Source organism: Triturus cristatus, chromosome 7 (genome assembly GCF_964204655.1).
Source record: "Triturus cristatus chromosome 7, aTriCri1.1, whole genome shotgun sequence".
Taxonomy (NCBI): domain Eukaryota; kingdom Metazoa; phylum Chordata; class Amphibia; order Caudata; family Salamandridae; genus Triturus; species Triturus cristatus.
This window is the reverse complement of record NC_140590.1, coordinates 30,887,785-30,906,055: the sequence shown is the minus strand read 5'-3', so window position 1 is coordinate 30,906,055 and position 18,271 is coordinate 30,887,785. Positions and strand designations below refer to the sequence as shown.

General features: G+C 45.4%; 1 protein-coding gene across 3 annotated transcripts in view; it reads left to right on the top strand.

Moving 5' to 3' along the window:
- The window catches only part of LOC146808737 (cell adhesion molecule CEACAM7-like), a 372,135-nt gene that overhangs the window by 339,452 nt on the left and 14,412 nt on the right, over nucleotides 1-18,271 (top strand). For all 3 annotated transcript variants that reach the window (XM_085615550.1, XM_085615552.1, XM_085615551.1), the window contains exons 7-8: nucleotides 14,655-14,687; nucleotides 16,277-16,320. In XM_085615550.1, the coding sequence (XP_085471676.1) occupies nucleotides 14,655-14,687; nucleotides 16,277-16,320 (77 nt within the window). The remainder of the gene's footprint in view (nucleotides 1-14,654; nucleotides 14,688-16,276; nucleotides 16,321-18,271) is intronic.

Genomic DNA, 18,271 nt, shown 5'->3' with positions numbered 1-18,271 from the left:
TAAAGTTAGGATGTTCCTGCCTTAGCCATTTGGTACCTTCAGCCTGTCTCTGGGTCACACGACTGGCTGTAGTTGGCAGTTAGGCTTTGTTTGGCCTTCCTAGGCAACCACACACAATACATGGCTTAGGTGTACCTGGATGTGCCATCTTTGGCAGGATGGGAGAGAGGAGCTGCTCACAGTACATCTTACACTTGAATAGGCTGTGTCCTGCCTCCACATAAAAGGCTGCCTACCTGATATAGTCAGTCTGGAGCCAGGGCCAGGAAGGCAGCCCACCTGTGCACTTCAAAGCCATACCTGCTTCTCCCACTTTAAAGTCACAGATGGGTTTAAAGGCTGGACCTCAGACACCAGCTCTTCCATACACTTCTGGACCTGTGGATACTCTGCCAGGAAGAAGGACCGCTGTGCTGCTGAAAGGATTGAAACTCTGCTCGACTGTTGCTCTTAAGGACTGCTGTCCTGCTGTGCTGACCTACAGCCTGCTGCCCTCTTGCCTGTGTTACGAGGACTGGACCTGCATATGTGTAACCCAGGTCCACCTGAGTGACTCCAAGGGCTAGTTTGTTGGCCTCCAGACTTGAGCCTCAAGAACAGATGGCTCCAACAACCTCCATCCTAGCACTTGTACACTGACATCTGTGTCTACCCTGCCAAGTGGTGCCACCCCAGTCCTGGACCGTTGGTAGTGGGCCTAAGGTGCTCCTCCAGCCTCTGTGGATATGGTGGAACCAAAGCATTTCTTCTGCTGAGTGGCCAGAACCCGTTCAGAACCCACACATCTCTGCTGCTGCATGGATTGGACCCTTTACCGAGACCCGCACAGCCTCCGCAGCCAGCAAACTATTTGGAACCACCGCTGCACGATGCATCTTCGGGGCAGACCCTTGCATCTCTCATCGACGACAGTCATTATCACAATGCCACCACCGCAATGCAGCCTCGTATCTCAGACTTTGCATCGCAAGCCCTTGTCAACGGGATCCTTGATGACAAGCCTTGCCGCATCTCCTAATCGACGCATCACTTCAGTGGCACGTCTTCGACATGGCTCCGCAAACCTTGATTTGTTCTGCTGGCCTAGACGGCCTGCGCTCCATCGCAGTCGACCTGACCTTGTGACTTTGTCTCAGTCCAGAGCAACAAGATATCCACAGTTGGTGCTGAGTGCTTTTGGGGCACTATTTTCACAAAAATCTCTAAATTTGCATATCTCCAGTTCTATGGATTGAATTTTTGTAGTTTTGATTTGTTTTATATATATTAAAGAAATCTCTATTATTTTCATCTGGTGTGGGATCCTTTTGTGTAGTACTGGTCACTTTATTACGGTCTGAAGAGTTGCACACATACTTTACACATTGCCTCTAAGTTAAGCCTACTCCTCCTTGCATAATTAACAGTAATTTGGCAGCAAAATCAAAATGGATGAGCATATTCAGCACTTGTAGTTGTGTTTTGCTGCATTCGGCGCTGTTTCTTAGCACCAAATGCATCTTGGTGTCCAATTTGATGCTATGCGCTGGGGTACGGCGCATATATACGGGGGGTGGGGGTACGGTGCATACATACGGGGGGTGGTGGTACGGTGCGTACATACGGGGTGGGGGTACGGTGCGTACATACGGGGTGGGGGTACAGTGCGTACAGGTACGGGGCTGGGCTACGGTGTTGGGGTACGGTGAGTACAGGTGCGGGGCTGTGCTACGGTGTTGGGGTACGGTGCGTACAGGTGCGGAGACGTGCTACGGTGTTGGGGTACGGCGCATACATGCGGGGTGGGGGTCCGGCACGTACATGCGGGGTGGGGGTACGGCGCGTACATGCGGGCTGGGGGTATGGCGTGTACATGCGGGGGGGCTGGGGGTACAACGCGCTCATGCGGGGGGGCTGGGGGTACAGCACGTACATACGGGGGTGGGGGTACGGCGCGTACCAGGCCCCCTTTTCCTCGTGCATCGCGGCGTACTTAGCTTTTCCGGCACTTTTTGGCTCCCGTAAAAATATAGCCGTGCGGAGTGTTGTGGGTACGAATCATACTTGCTGGTCTGTAAAACGCTGCCTGACTCCATGCGGACATCGCGTACGCGCTGTCCAGGTTCGGAATTGTATGTATTTTTTAGCTGCACAGTGTTTTTTACGATTCGTACGGAAATGGTATTTCTGTACGAATCGTTCTTGCTGGTTTGTACGGTGGAATTCCCGGGTATGAGTCGTACGGAGAAAACGCTCCGTACGACCATTTGTACCCGGGTTATACAGGATCGGAATCGGCACCTAAGTTGGGGGAAAATTCCTCCCCAAAAGCTCATTTAGCAAGTGCTAGTGGCTGCTCACGCGCACTATTCCTGTTTTGTTGCATTTAGCATTATCTCTTAGCGCAAAATCACCCTTGTATCCATTTTGTGCATGAAGGGTCATTTGTGCGCTAAGAAATAGCTCTAAATGCAGACTTACTCTTCTCATGTAATTCAATTGTAATCTCACAGAATTCTTAGGACATTCCATGTGACTAATCACCCAGAAATATGTGAGTTACATCCACCCGTACTAGTGTCCTCAGTCAGGCCATGGGACTCAAATGAACCGTTCCCAGGCTCACACAATCACCTATACTTTTCCAAGCCCACCTGCCTTGCTGGTTGATTTTTAACAAAGGTCTTCTTTTATACAACATAACCCACAATCTGCCTGCAGCTATGAGGGGTGTATGCCAATATTGGAGCCTGCTTCAAGTCCATGCAATTTGTGATTGGTACTTTTGATGAAATGTAATTGAACTATTCATTTTTTGTCACAATCTTACAGTGAAATATATTGTGGAACCTTCTCAACTTCCCCTGGAAAATGGCATTTAAATGCTATTTAGTTTTCACCATTTTTGCATCCCTAAATATTTTTAAATAAACACTATTTGCCACTAATATCCTGTCTTCAATATTCTTGTACCAAGATTTTCTGAGAGTCTCTCTTTAGTAGTACAACCAGTATTTGTCCCCCTAAAAATATACTGCTACAGTCCTGAAGATGGTCACTTTTTTTGGAGCTTGAAAGCCTCTAGAGGGAAAGTGCAGCTGAGCATGGTGCACTTAAGCCAGATACGTTAGCTGCATGCCTCAGGTGAAGTCTTCTTTCCAGCGCTAAAAAATGTTGGAGTAGGATCAACCTGATTTCGTAACTTGGTTGGACAGACTTGGTGATAGCTCCTCGCTCTCCTAGCTCTCCTCTCCTCTGTCCCTCCCCTCCCCTCCCCTGCCTCTGCAAAGTACAGGAAGGGCCCTCCCACCAGACCTTTTCAGTTGCGCTCAGGCCAAGGTGCTGTACTGAGGGTGGCTCCTGGAGCTCGGGGCCCCTGCATTGCAGGGTAGCGAGGGCTTTTGTTATGCCACTGCTCTCCTCCTTTTTCCTCTTTAAAGTAGAGGTACATCACATCCTTTGAATGATGCCTTTATTGCCACTGTGATCTTACTTCATATCTTCCACCTTGACCCTCACTATCTTGCTAGGCTGCTCCTCCCTGAGGAACCTATCAGAGATGTATCCATCCCTAAAATAACCTTCCTGATAAGTTGCAAATGGCAACTGATTGTGGAACAAGGGAGTGCAAAATGAACATTTAAACACTGTAACTGTGGCTCCTCAGACAAACAACGAGTTTCCTTACTCATGTGGAACTCTTAGAAGTAGTAGTTTTGTTTCAGTGCATCAAAGGCACATACGTATGCATTACATAAGGGCTACCTGCTGGAGGTCATGCTTCCCAAAGTACTATTGTACGAGAATATCATAGATAAAATATTGTGCTATAAAAATATCTTAGACAAAATACAACCACAGTATTGTGAAGGAAAGTATATGTAGGTAGCTATAGATGTATAATTTATAACTGCACACATATGTACCTTGACACTATATGTGCAGCATAGCATCCACACAAAGGATATATCTGAGCCCCTAGATCCTCTTTTAATGTTTAGAATGCTTTATTGAGAATATGTAAAAAAAATTACAATTATGAAGGGCAATACACAATGAATTCAAACCACTGAAGAGGAAAGAAAGAATAAAATATGAACAAGAAAAGTAAAAAAAGTAAGATTAAAATTCAACCACAGATAATAATATATAAACTGATGAATTAACAACAGAGATCAGTGAGCCTGAATTGAGAGATATTTAAAAAAAACATTATTAACCATATGCATTTTAACAATTTTTAAGATAGAAGAGAAATACAAGAGAATAGAGAAGAGGAAAAGAAAGAAAAGAAGAGAAGCAAAATAAACTTTAACAGTAATGCAATAATAACGATATCAACTATTTAATTTTCCAAAATGTATGTAACATTATAACTGGTAACATTAGATGTAGATAAACAGATTGCCTAGATAGGAAGGAGGTGAGTGGTGACCATAATAAATCTTTTTTGATCTTTAAAGGAATAGATGTTGCACCAACCATTAAAAGCAATTTTAGTGGCATCTTTCCAATTTCTGGTAATAATCTGAAAGGCAATAGCAGCAGTCAAATCAATAAACGTTCCTACCATACACTGAGAGCACCATGCGGGAGAGGAGCCGCCTATAAAAATGTGTAAGATATGAAAAGGAATAGACCTGGACAATATTTCATTCAGTTTATACCATATGAGCAACGAAATCCTTTTTACAAGTGGACAAAAAAAGAACGTGTAAAAAATCACTTTTAACATTAAAGCAAGACCAACACCTTGCATCATTAGTGCGTTTAAATCTATATAGGTCCTCAGGGGTCAGGTATACTCTATTATAAAAGTAATATAATATTTGGGTCGTGTTTGCTGAGGGAGAGGAAGTATGAATCTTGGACCATATGGAGCCCCAGGTCTGGAAAGAGAACTCCTGTTAATTATCAGTCTCCCACAAGAGCTCTACCTTGGATTTTGTTCTGATATCGGAGGAACAAGACAAAATCATATAAATTCCAGCGGCCTTCATTTGATAGGAGAAATCCAACGTGAGAAAGGGAGTCTGATTATGTGGGAGAAATAGAAGAAGAGGATTCTTTAGATGCAGTTTATGAGTGGCATATATATCATATTTTCTCTGATTCTCAGAAAAATCCGTAAGAGATCCGTCGGAAAGTATATGACCAATGGTTATAATTTCTTTGTCAATCCACTCCTTCCAATAGAGAGCTCTATTATTCAATTTTCCATGCTTATTTTTCCAAATAGGAGTTTGTGAAATAATGTCAAAACATGAAATAGAGGAGGTAATTAAAGGTTTAGCAATGGCTATAGAATAGGTAAGTATAGGCGAGGAAAAAGCTCTGGGAGGCTGAGAAATATGAACCACCTCAATGAAAGAAAAAGGTGTACATTGAGTCTGCTCCAGTTGTCCCCAAATTGATAATATTTCATGAGGATTCGTTGAAAGGGAAGTCCAAATGTGTTTTAGTGTAAAGGCAGAATAATAACGCCTAAGATTAGGAAAGTTAACCCCTCCGATCAAGGAAAGGTTAATACATTTAAAGAAAGAGAGTGGAAGGGTAATCGGCAACATAGACAAGTAGAAATTATTAGTAACAGCATCATTTTAATCATTGATAATCTACCCCACCCAGACCGATATAGAGGAGACCACTCTTCCATCAATGACGTATTTTTTTTGAGGATTTCATTAAGGTTAATTTGAATAGTTTCTATGATGTTTTTTGAAAATAGGATACCTAGACATTTAATGCTTTTTGAATTCCATGTGAACTCAGTATCCTTAAACATATCTGGGAGGCAGTATTTATTTAGGGGCAGGGCCTCTGATTTATCAATATTAAACTTATAACCAGAATCTATAGAATAGTAGTTTAATAATGAAAAAACTTAGGAATTGATTTGTTAGGGTTAGGTCATCATAGCAAAATGTCATCTGGATATGCAGTAAATGTTATATCCATGTTCTTAAATTGGAAGCCTGTGAAACTTGAGGATCGACTGATTTTTTCTGAGAAGGGTTCTTAAGATAAAATAAATAAAAGTGGAGATAAAGGGCAACCGTGTCTAGCCCCTCTGTGGAGAAAAGGGAAATGAATCAATTTCCATTGACCCATATAGAAGTGGATGGTTCAGAGTATATATTGAAAGTTATGAGGACTGAAACCGTGCCACTTCAATGCTCCAAAAATGAACCCCCAACTCACCCTATCGAAAGCCTTTTCAGCATCAAGAGTGATTGCAGCTAAGGAGGAGATGAACTTAGAAACCAGGTGAATGATATTACGGAAGGTTCTAGAGTTATCTGCTATAGAGCGTCCTTTAATAAACCCTGACTGATGCAGGCCAACTAAATCAGGAACAGCCTAATTAATACGGAGTGCCAACAATTTGTCAAAAATCTTACAGTCTGTATTTATCAGTGAGATAGGGCTGTAGTTCCAACATTGAGAGGGTTCTATACCTTTCTTTGGGATCAAACAGAGCATGGCCTGAGTAAAATAGCCCTGTGTCCTTTCCACTTTTAGAAAATGAGTACTAAGAAGCAACAGTTTAGGAACTAACAGGTGTGTGAAATGGAGAAAATAATGCACAGAAAAACCATCAGGCCAAGGAGTTTTATCTTTTGGAAGTTGATTGAGAGCATTTAAAATTTCCTTCTCCGAAATTGGAATATCAAGAGAGGATAGGTCAGCAGTATTATCTGGGGACTTGGGAATTGATTGAAAACAAATGTATTTAGTTGTAGAATAGGACTTGGGTTGTATAGATTAGTGTAGTATTTTGTGAAGCACTCTAATATTTTGGAATAATTAACATATCTGATCGCAGCAGTATCAGTTATAGCAACAATCTTAGATTTCTGTTTCTGAATTATAAGATAGTTAGCCAGAGATTTGTCAGCCTTATTTCGACCACCATACAGTTTAGCATTAAACTTGAGCAAACTACTGCAAGCATTATCCCAGGATTGTTTATTATATTGCATTTTAGCCTTAATAGGTCTAGATAATGTATTAGTGTGATATGAAGAAAAATATTCATGTTTAAAGGATTTAATTTGGTATAAGATTAGCATTGAGTCTTGGAGCACCTTCTTCTATTTTTTGCAACAAAATCTATAATAATCTCCTTGCAGTTGCTTTAAAGGCATCCCAAGCAAAAGTGATCTGTGAATCCGAGGGAAGGTTATTCTCAAGCAATTCATATAAAAACAATGTAAAATGCTCTGTAAAATGATAGTCGAGTAGAAGGGCATTATTAAATCTCCACCTGCCTGAAGAGGGTGTAGAGGTAGGATAATGCAAATCAACAATTACAGGGGCATGATCTGAGATAAGCATTGAACCTATCTCGGCATGAGTCAGGAATTGAAGAATAGATTGGTTGCGCCTACTGCTTAAAAAACTCTCCTTAGACTTAAAAAAACAGAAAACTTTTGGCTGATCTGCCTGCTACCTTGGGCCGCAAAGATCACAAAGGCTTATATCAACTCCCTCTTCAAAGACCACCTGAACTCCAACAACAGTTTAGACCCTTCCCAAAATGGCTTTCGCTCTGGCCACAGCACAGAGTTGGCGCTCCTGGCTGTGACAGAACATCTTTGGACAGCTCTGGATGAAGGGCAGATGTCTGCACTGATCCTTCTGGATCTTAGTGCCGCGTTTGATACTTTGTCCAACGCCATTCTGATGCGACGCTTGGAGGAGGCTGGAATTGTAGGCTTAGCCCTTAAGTGGCTTGCCTCATTCCTTGCTGATAGGATGTTTCAGGTGATAGCTCCCCCTTCACTTCTGGCATCTTTACCATCAAGCAAGGGGTGCCACAGGGCTCCTCCCTGAGCACTCTGCTTTTTAATCTATATGTACAACCGCTGGCTGTAGTAGCCAAGAGCAGAGGGCTGACCATGGTCTCGTACGCCGACGACACACAGCTGGTGGTGGCTCTCTCGAGCGACTCTAAGCAGGACGCTCTTAAGTTTCAAGGGGATCTTGCGGCACTCGCCGAGTGGATGACCGCCAACTGTCTCCAACTGAATGCTAACAAGTCAGAGGTGTTGGTGGTGGGAAAGGACCATGGTCTATGGAACGAGCTTTGGTTGCCTAGGAGCCCAGGCACTGCCCCCTCCCCCAAGCAGGCAGTGAAGAACTTAGGCGTTTGGATGGATGCTTCCCTCAACTTCCAGTCCCAAACTAAAACGGTGGCTGGAATCTGTTTCGGGTTGTTGCAAGGACTCAAACCCATCCTGGGCTTCTTTGATGGCCCCACCAGGCAGATCATCATTTAGGCCTTGATTATGTCTAGACTTGATTACGCTAGCTCACTGTATCTGGGAGCTAACAAGACAGAAATACATAGGCTACAGAGAGTACAGAATGCGGCCGCAAGATCTCTCCTCGGTTTGCCTAGAGCCTGCTTTGTGACTAACACTATTCGCCGTCTCCACTGGCTGCCTGTGGCCAGGCGGATTGAGTTCAAGGCTCTCTGTACAGCCTTCAAAGTCCTGAAATCCGCCTCTTCTGGTACTCTAGCCGACCTGCTTATACCCTATGTTCCCTCCCGCTAGCTCCGTTCCATGGGACAACACCTGGTGGTGGTTTCCCGGGTTAGGAGGGTTTGCGCCGGAGGTCGTTCTTTCCGGCACAGATCGGCCATTCTTTGGAACTTGCTGCCTGCCCACGTTCGTGGCCTTAACAATTATCTAGAATTCAGGAAAGCCATCAAAACCTTTCTCTTTCCCACTTTGTAGGTCTCCCTGGGGCCCTTTCTTGATCTTGTCCACCTCATTGCTGTCAGCGCCGGAACGCCTCTTTGCTGGCGCAGCTGTTGCGCTTTATAAAACCCATTAACATAACATAACCTAACACGCATCTTCACACAAGAAGCTTGCATCGCCTCAGCTGCACCATGTATCCTCTTCGCAGGATCTCTCAGCACTCTGCAAACAGGATTTAAGGTACTCTTGTTCAGCTGGCACAAGTATGAAAAATCCATGAACTTGAAATGCAGCTATTTAGGCTATTGTTAATGTGTAGTTACCGGGTCTGCATACAACAATATTTCCATTTTGTGTTAGACAGTTCCTCTCCAATATCTTTTTACCAGGCGTGTTTCTTATGGCTAGTACTGTCCATCCTGAGAGTGGAGACCATTGTGTATAGTTTAGAAACCCATCATGGGGGTCCTGGGACCCGAATAAGGCTCATCCGGTAACACCAGGATCTTTTCTTGTATAGTAAGCCTCATTCTTATGTTGGTGAGAATATCCACTGGGGTGGCATCTCATAAAGTCTTGTATTAGTCTAGTGTAAGAAATGTCCCCTTTACATAGAGATGATCCAGTTGAATTAAGGCTGCCCTGGTCAATACCAGCATCAGCATCCATTCATCGGTGAGCAGGAGGCGAGTATTATGTGCCAGAGCTGTTGCCAGTCAATAAATAAATGATCTGCCAGATTTTAGGTTCAGAGCCATCCAATCCCCGCACGTGGCTGCAATGATGAGTATCACAGGGGGTCATGGCTGTCCTGGGGAAAATAGAAACATCAGAGGGGTGGTGTCTGTCTGCTCCCTCTCTGGTATAAAAATAAGGGGACCTATGAACTGGATGACACCAATGTCAGGTGAGATGGCACAGGGCTGCTAGATAATAAATTGCTTGGGCTGGGATCTCAAACTCACCTCTCTCATAAAAGAGCATCATAGAACCTTTTGCTCAGATGTGTAGGTATTTTCATAAACAGGCAAAGAACTTTTGAGAGCGCTTCAATTTTTATAAGTGCCAGTTGGCCAGCCACTGAAAGAGATCAGCTTATCCAGGCGTTTATCAGGTGGGGCAGTGTGTACACAGCTGGACTGACCTTCAGTCTGACGATGACCTCTACGTCTCTGTGAGGCATTACCACAATATATCTGACTGGTCTTCCATCCATCGAATTGGAAAAATCTTACTTGATGTTTGCTGCGTTACCAGTTAAGAGAAGCGGCTCACATTTGTCCCAGTTAATAGATATGCAGACAAACCTGCCAGATCTTTTCACCTCCCTTATCATGGGAGGGAGATTCACAGCTGGTTCCTAAGCAAAAGTGAAAGTATGAGAGTGTTAGAGGGTTAGTACCTTAGGAAAGTATTTTCCTAGCCAATCCTTCAGCGTGTGACCATCAAAAATGGACACTCAAGAGAATCAAATGCTTTCTGGCGTACAGTAGCACCACCCTGGTCTCTAATTATTAATTTAGTTAATGTAGTACTGAAAGCACAGTGTGCAGAATAGCTGTAGTAAACCTATGTGACACAAATCCTGATTGCACAGGGAGACAATGCTTCCACCTATATTGACAGGGGATTCTCAATAACCTTCGGCAGTATCTTACTGTGACATTGGGTGGTAGGACGCAAAATTCAGAAGGGTCTTTTCCCTTTTTTGGAAGCAATGTAATGAAAGCTTCACATAGCAAGGAAGGCTGTAGGAGATGGCCCCAGTGCCACTGGTGACCCCTGCCATGGCCATGCCTCTGAGGCTCTGACACATACACTGGCTGCTTCTAGATATTGCAGCTGTGGTCTCCTCCAGATCAAAGGCTCCACGGTGCTGCTGGATGGACCATGAGGAAACAGAGCTTCACATAGCAAGGAAGGCTGTGGAGATGGCCCAAGTGCCACTGGTGGCCCCTGTCACAGCCATGCCTCTGAAGCTCAGACACATGCACTGGCTGCTTCTAGATATTGCAGCTGTGGTCTCCTCCAGATCAGTGGCTCCACGGTGCTGCTGGATGGACCATGAGGACACAGAGCTTCACATAGCAAGGAAGGCTGTGGAGTTGGCCCCAGTGCTACTGGTGGCCCCTGCCATGGCCATTCCTCTGAGGCTCAGACACATACACTGGCTGCTTCTAGATATTGCAGCTGTGGTCTCCTCCAAATCAGATGATCCATGGTGCTGCTGGGTGGACCATGAGGACACAGAGCTTCACACAGCAAGGAAGGCTGTGGAGATGGCCTCAGTACTACTGGTGACCCCTGTCACTGTCATGCCTCTGAGACTCAGACACATGCACCGGACACAACTGCTGGGTTGACTTACGGGTGATCCAAGGGCAGGCAGTGCTGAGTAACCATTCTGCCCACCCTCCTGATAAGCCAAACTGCACAGTGGGGCAACGTATTTGGTGCTTACATTTTGGTTGGGGAGTTTTCCTCCCCTAAAGACTGTGGGACACAAGTCCAGGAGTGGGACCCACGCATTTGAGGGCAGAGAGTCACCAGGCTAGCACCTGGTTGCCCAGGCATGCAACCACCCGAGGGACTAACGGTGCACACTCGCTGACATTCCAAAGTCATAAAGATTCCCAGATTTTGTCATAGAGCACCCCTAATGTGCTCCCTAAGATGGTACTCATATGCACCACCGATCGCCCTGTAACTCCACCTGCAAGTCAAAGAAACTATTAAACAAGCTCAGAACAAGACAGAGTCCACCACACCGGGGCACTGGGTACAGGATAGGGAGGGTGACAGCATGTCCAGCAGGGAGGACAAGGAGGACAGCAACTGGATGGGACAGGTATAGATACCTGGGCTTCAGTGCCGGAAGTGACGCAGGGAGAGCACGCCAGATGAGGAGGACTCCCCCAGAGGGTCCTGATAAAAGGCCCGAGGGGGGAGTGTGCCTCAGTGCAGCTCTAAGAGGCCACGGGCAGCTACAGTTACGTCAATACCACTACAGTGGCAGGCAATGTGAAACATACTTACCTTGTGTCCGAGTTTGGCACTCTTCTATGTACAGTGTCAGTCCCACCCTGAGTCTTCTCTCTGTGTCGTTGGATGCACGGTCCGGCCAGCTGTACTGCAGCTGGGCTGCTGGACTCTGCTATGCCTTGTGTTTCTTCAATAGTTTCAACTGTTGAATTGGGAAACCGCCATGTTTTCCTTTTAACTATGACTTTCTGTAATCTTAAGAAATGTTCTAGCAGTTCGCCAGAAATGTCTTCCCTTAAGGTCATTAACTGTAATTTAGCCTAAACCAAGAAGTCTGCCATCCATCTTCTTTCAATGACTCTTTACCTATTCATCATGGCTGTGATTGTTTTTAGTTTCTGTGGGTCATTTTCTGTTTTCTTAGTTATATAAGGAGCAGGTCAGAGTCTATCATCGTGTGGCAGCGCCGTTGGCATTCTTTCATCTGGTCTGTTTCAGGTCAGTCACAGAAATTTGACAGTGCTTTGGTCGTGTTCCAGGTCAAAGGTGCTGGTCCACTTGAGCCAGATTCTTCAGCAAGTCAGTGTCCAGAATTTATCCAGTGGAGAATGTTATGCCAAAGTCTTTTCCTCTAGAAGACAAGGTATCCTCTGTAAAGACATCTGGTCCTTTCACGCGTCATAATGTGGGATCAAGGTGGCAACAAGAGGCATCAGCCTTACCTGGCACTCTCAAGAGCCAAGTTACTAGAGCTTCATGTCCTCCTCCTGGCCCGAGCTCATAGTCTGATACACCAGTGATGTGTGTGGTGGTGATCTGGAAGGAATCCTCACTGTCCATGGATTTGGAGGATGGCATGGCCTTGTCCTGGCCATTGCAGAGTAAAACAGTGATATTGGGTGTATAGTCATCACATCACGTATCTGGTCATGAGTATAGTTATTTATGGAAACATTTGTATAGTGTGCACCAAGCATCAAGGAGAACAACACCCTTGAATAAGAACTGAGATCTAAATAGACATGATTTAGGGCCCTATTTAGATTTTGATGCACTTTATTCTGCTCACCAAATTTAGAGGGAAATTTAAAAACATTCAGAGCTCACTGCTGGTCCTGCAGTGAACTCTTTGACTTTGTATGAACTGGTATCACTACAATTCAAATAAAGACATGTACATGTTTGTTGTGCACCCATTGGTGATTGACGTATACCCAAAACTTTTAAAATGTTTTACTTTTCTAGAAACAAAGGGCCTCATTAGCATGGCAGGCGGACCCACGTCCACCCACCACTCCAACGGAGATGGGGACCGCCTGACATAGTGTTGCGGGTCCCAGAGGACAAATTACAATGCTACCCCCACCGTGGCGGTCGCATTGTCTAGGGTTTCCATTGCAGTGGGTGCTGCTGGCTGCAGCACTCTCAGCAATGGAATAAAGGGACGTGTAAAAAAACCTGTACTACGTGACAGGCACCATGCGGTGCCTGTCCCTTGGTACAGGGAACTGTGGTACCACCCTAAACCCACAATCAAGGGCCCGGGATGAAGGGGGGGCCCGCGACAGCCCCCAATGTCCATCCCCGCCAGTCTTTCCATGGTGGGTGAACCGCCATGGAAAGGCTGGCAGGAAGGGACCATCCTAATCCCTACGGCAGTGCGTGGTAGGCACCAACCACCAGTTTAGGGATAGGAAGGCCTCCAACGCACCGGCGGGTTCAAGGAGCTCATCGGATGCTTGGTGGTCTGAGTTTCTGACCGCCACTGAACTGCCCGCCGTTGTAATCTGGCAGGCGGTAAATGGCCTTTCGATGGCGGTGAGACCATGAACGTAATTAGGCCCAAACTCCCAAAGAGAGAGTTTGTTCTGGAAAATAAAAACTATTTTTTTTACTGTCTCTCACTTCTAGGATATTCCTGGTAGTGAGGGACAGTAACAAAAATGATTCAATTACCCACTCTAAATAGGGTGGAAGGTTGGATGGCTACTTCTGATCTTCTGACCAACGAAGGAGGGTTTGTACCAATGGAGGCAATTTTACTCTGTCACCATAAACGTGTTCGGGTGAACCTAAAGTTCAGCCGACAGGTTACTCTGCACTCCATGGATATTGCGACTGAGTACCTTATCCGACAAACTCTAAATTGGGTCCTTTGTATCTAAGTTGCTGAACTTGGAACCTAAGTACCTGGGTCCTCCTCGCAACTCTGGTACTTAGACAACTGTATTTATCTGTCTCTGCTTGAAATGGGAATGATTTGCAAACTCACAAAGGTCGTATGTTAATTTGTGTATGTAAATTACAAGTAATACACTGTCAATACGTTTTTGCACTCTTTAAAAATCACCTTCATCACTGCTCGATGGTTCTCCCTCAATGCCTACAATGCAATAAACTGAATTATTATTTTGAGCTCCTGCCACTGGGGCAAGTAAATTAGGGGCTGGAGAGGGTGGCCGTCTCTCTGATGCCCTTTCCATGGAGAGGAAGGTGGGAGCATGTGGTCATCTCTTTGCCAGCAAGAGAGGCAATCTCATAATAGAACTCCTATCAAAAGGATGCAGTCCCGTTGAACAAAGTTTGAGAAGAGGTTTAGGAAGAGACTGCTGCAGTGGCCTGTGTCTCATAATAATAGCAGGTTCCACTGTGGTCTTTTACTTCCCCTCCAGTGGCCTGGATATGTGAGAGGGGAACAAAAGCAAATAAGAAGGTGTTGAGAGGGTGGAGGGTGGACAAGGGTTGGCAACAACAGGAAGCAAAGAAGAGTCTCAAGGATGTAGCCAGGGTAGCAGAAGAAAAGCCAGACCTGCTCCCGCTCAGTGAGTTATAATTGATGATGCAGAGCTCAGTTCATTCTTGTGCTATCCTTCCAGCCATTGGACCTCCAGGACAGGATGCTCTACTGATGTCAGAGTCTTTGTTCCTGTTACATACTTAAATCATTAAATGTGCTAAGTCTTATCCTTCTCTCTCCTGTAGAATCCAGCCTCAGCTGCAGACCCAGCGTACATGGTGAGTACATAACACAGTACAAGGATCCGACCTTGTGACATCACAAGACTTTCACCCTAGAGCCAGTATTGTATTTCACCTTAGAGACAAGAAGCAGATCCCTGGCACCGGAAGTGGAGATGTCCTTCCTGTGGGCAAGAGACTTGTCTGCCTGAGGGACAAAGAAACAGGAAACAGGCAGGGCAGATGTGCTTGGTCCTCAACTTTGAAGGTTTCTGAGGGAGAAGAGGAGTCTCAGGGAGGAGAACATCAGCAGAGCTTAGACCAAGAGCTGATTCAAACTGACCAACAGGAGCCAGGGAGAAACGGTTTGCAATAATAATGTTAGTTTCAGTATTTGCACCTAATTATGGGTGTAGGAAGGATAAATGGTAGACTTTGCTGAATTCAAACTCATGATCTGCAGACACCAGCAGATAAAACGGGAAAATCTAATAATTCAGAACCATCAGATTTACTGAACGCTGATAGAAGGTTTGTTCACCTGATGGACGGCTAGTAAGCAACATAGTCGCTGCTCGATGCGGACCTGTCCGTTGTGTCATTGTGACAGCTATTTCTTTATAAGTTTTGTACACAATGCTTAGGGCAGGGGGTGTAGCTACCACGGATGCATCAGGTGCAGTGGCACCAGGGTATAAAGAGGTTCATTCATGCCTGGCAATGCTGTATTTTACTACCCTAATAGCAGCCTAAGTGTGCATTTTCCATGCTTGCACCAGGGCCCATGGCATCCTTGCTGTGCTTCTGGCATAGGGGACATAGGGGCATATCTACAAGACGGAGATAGAAAATTATCGCCGCTTTTGCGGCCGTTTTCAGTCGAAAAGCGGCGCTAATTTTATCGCCTAATTAGCAAGGTCACGCTAACGCGTGAAACCTTGCATTAGCGCATGAATTCTTAACGCCCAGCTTTGAATCTCTAATGAGATGCAAAGTGGGCGTTCCTGACCTTACATGACAGGAGAAATGTCACTAAGCGACAAGTATAATGGCAAGAAAAGTAGCGATGCCCCCTGTTATCGCTACTTTCCTTATGCCTGCTTCAGGACTGACTTAGCCATGATATCCTATGGAAGGTGGATATCATGGCTAAGTTTGTGAGGCCCTATCAACAAGCTAACGCCACATTTCGTGAGATTATCGCTGGGTTTCCAGCGATAATCTCACGTTAGGCAGTTAGCGCCAGGATTTTTATCGCTTTTGAGATAAGCGTTGCTAATAGCACGCTATCTCAGCGATAAAAATCCATGTTAGCCGGTGATAATTATCCTAGCGCTAAGTGCGCTTAGCGATAATTATCGTCGGTTGTTGCTGATATGCCCCAATGTTTGTGGCACACAAGGTTCTGACATCTGAGACAACTGATGTTTTTGCGTTCATGCTCTACATGAGACGGGGAACCATGAATAATGTGGACGAGTCATCCACCCGTTGCTGGTGGATACAGCTTCTCCCAGGTGTGACATACTAATACCAGTCTGTGCCCTCTACTATGGACGAATTATATACACATCTGATGCTGGCCTAGAACAAAGGGAATCCACTAAAATATGTTTATTTCTAATACTAGATTCTTTTGTTTCCAGGAGTTGAAACATGGAGACCGAGCAACTTATGAGCAGATAAAAAGGTAAAAGATGAAATATTCCATTTCAATTTATTATTGTTTCTTCATCTTAGGTGAGGTCTGTTTAATATATTGAAGGAGGTCTCTGGTAGGGTCATTTATACCCTTTCACCGGGCAGTGTGGCCGCCGTCCTGTTATAAGATCACTGCCTACCCTTCCTGCCTAGCAGGGATCTTACGACCTTCAATGCATCTGTCAATGACGTGGTTGTAGTGAAGCTTTGTCGAACAAGAGACGATGGGACATATTTACAAGGCGGGGATAGAAAATTATCGCCGCTTTTGCGGCCGTTTTTGGCTGAAAAGCTGCGATAATTTTATCGCCTAATTAGCAAGGTCACGCTAACGCTTGAAACCTTGTATTAGCGCCCGGATTCTTAACGCCCAGCTTTGCATCTCTAATGAGATGCAAAGTGGGCGTTCCTGACCTGACATGACAGAAGAAATGTCGCTAAGCGACATTTCTCCTATCATCAAGTCCCACGCTATGAAGCATAGCGGCAAGAAAATTAGCGATAACCCCTGTTATCGCTACTTTCCTTACGCCTGCTTCAGGACTGACATAGCCATGATATCCTATGGAAGGTGGACATCATGACTAAGTTTGTGAGGCCCTATCAACAAGCTAACGCCACATTTCGTGAGATTATCGCTGTGTGCCTGTTGTTTTGATTGTTCAGCCCTGTGGATGTGGTTGTATGCACATGTGCGAGTTATATGTAGTGCACTGAGCAGTGTGTTGGTATGTCCTTGGAATTCTGTCTGACTCCTACTTGTTGTTTTTGTCACTTGTGAGTATGCAGAGTGTGTGACTGGCAAGTCAGTGTTGTGTTTTGTTGCACATCTGTGTCTGGTGGCTGTTTGTGGGGACTGTGCAGACCTGGTTTTCCACACTGCCATTGTGGTTGTGTTTTTTCATGCCTTGCTGTCAGATGGTGCCTTCTTGCCTCCAGTGTGGCATGAGGTGTGTGTTGTCATGCCATCCCCTATCTGTGCTTCAGATGTCTACCCATTGTGGGTCTGCACTCCTTCTCTTTGTGTATGGTACACTCTTGCCATGTCCCCTACTGGCATGCAGTACACTTCACTTTGGTGTCAGCTGTCCCCTTGATTTCCATGTGTGTGTGCCTCCCCATCACTTCATTTGTGACACTGTGCTTTGTGGTGCAGTTCTTTGTCCAGGGTCAATGTGTCACTCAGGGCATTTCCCCAATGGGTTGTACGTGATGTGCTGGTGCTGTTTGGCAGTCATGGTTGCTCTTATGCAGTCCAACTGTGTGTGCTGCCCAGTCCTCAGGTCACGTTGTTTCCACCTTTGTGTCCCAGACTTGTGAATCTGTTGGTGTTGTGTTGGATGTATGTGTGTTGTCTGTGTTATTGCTTCACTTCCTGGGTGTGCTGTTGTCTTTGTACTGTGCTGTATGGTGTTGTGTGGATTGCTGTTCTGTCACTGATGTCTGTATGTGGCTGGTATAGCTGGTGTGCACACACTGCTTGTGCATGCAGTGCTGTGTGTGTCTGTTGCCTTGTCATTGCCTGGTGTGCATCCCCTGCTGTCCTGCTGTTTTTGCTGTGCGATTGTTGTGCCTGTGCATCTGTTGTTTGTTTGATGTGGCTGTGTTTTTCTGTGATGGTGCACTTCTTGTGTGTGTTGTGGTATTGTTGTCTGTGCATTGTTCCTGAGTGATGATGTTGTGCCCTCCTGTTGTGTCTGTGCTCCCATTGCCTTTCCCCAGTTTAGCTGCACAGGGCATGACTGTTCTTGTTGTTGTTCTGTGTGTGTTTCTGTTGGGTCATGTGTCTGTGTGTTGTTTTTGTGCAGACATTTGTTGTGGCAACCCTCTGTGTGTGTGATGTTTGCGGCTACCCCCAGGTTGTGTTATTGTTTGTGTGTGTGTGTGTGTGTTGACTGGCAAGTATTGCCAGCCTTCAATGTGTTTGACACTGGTGTTGT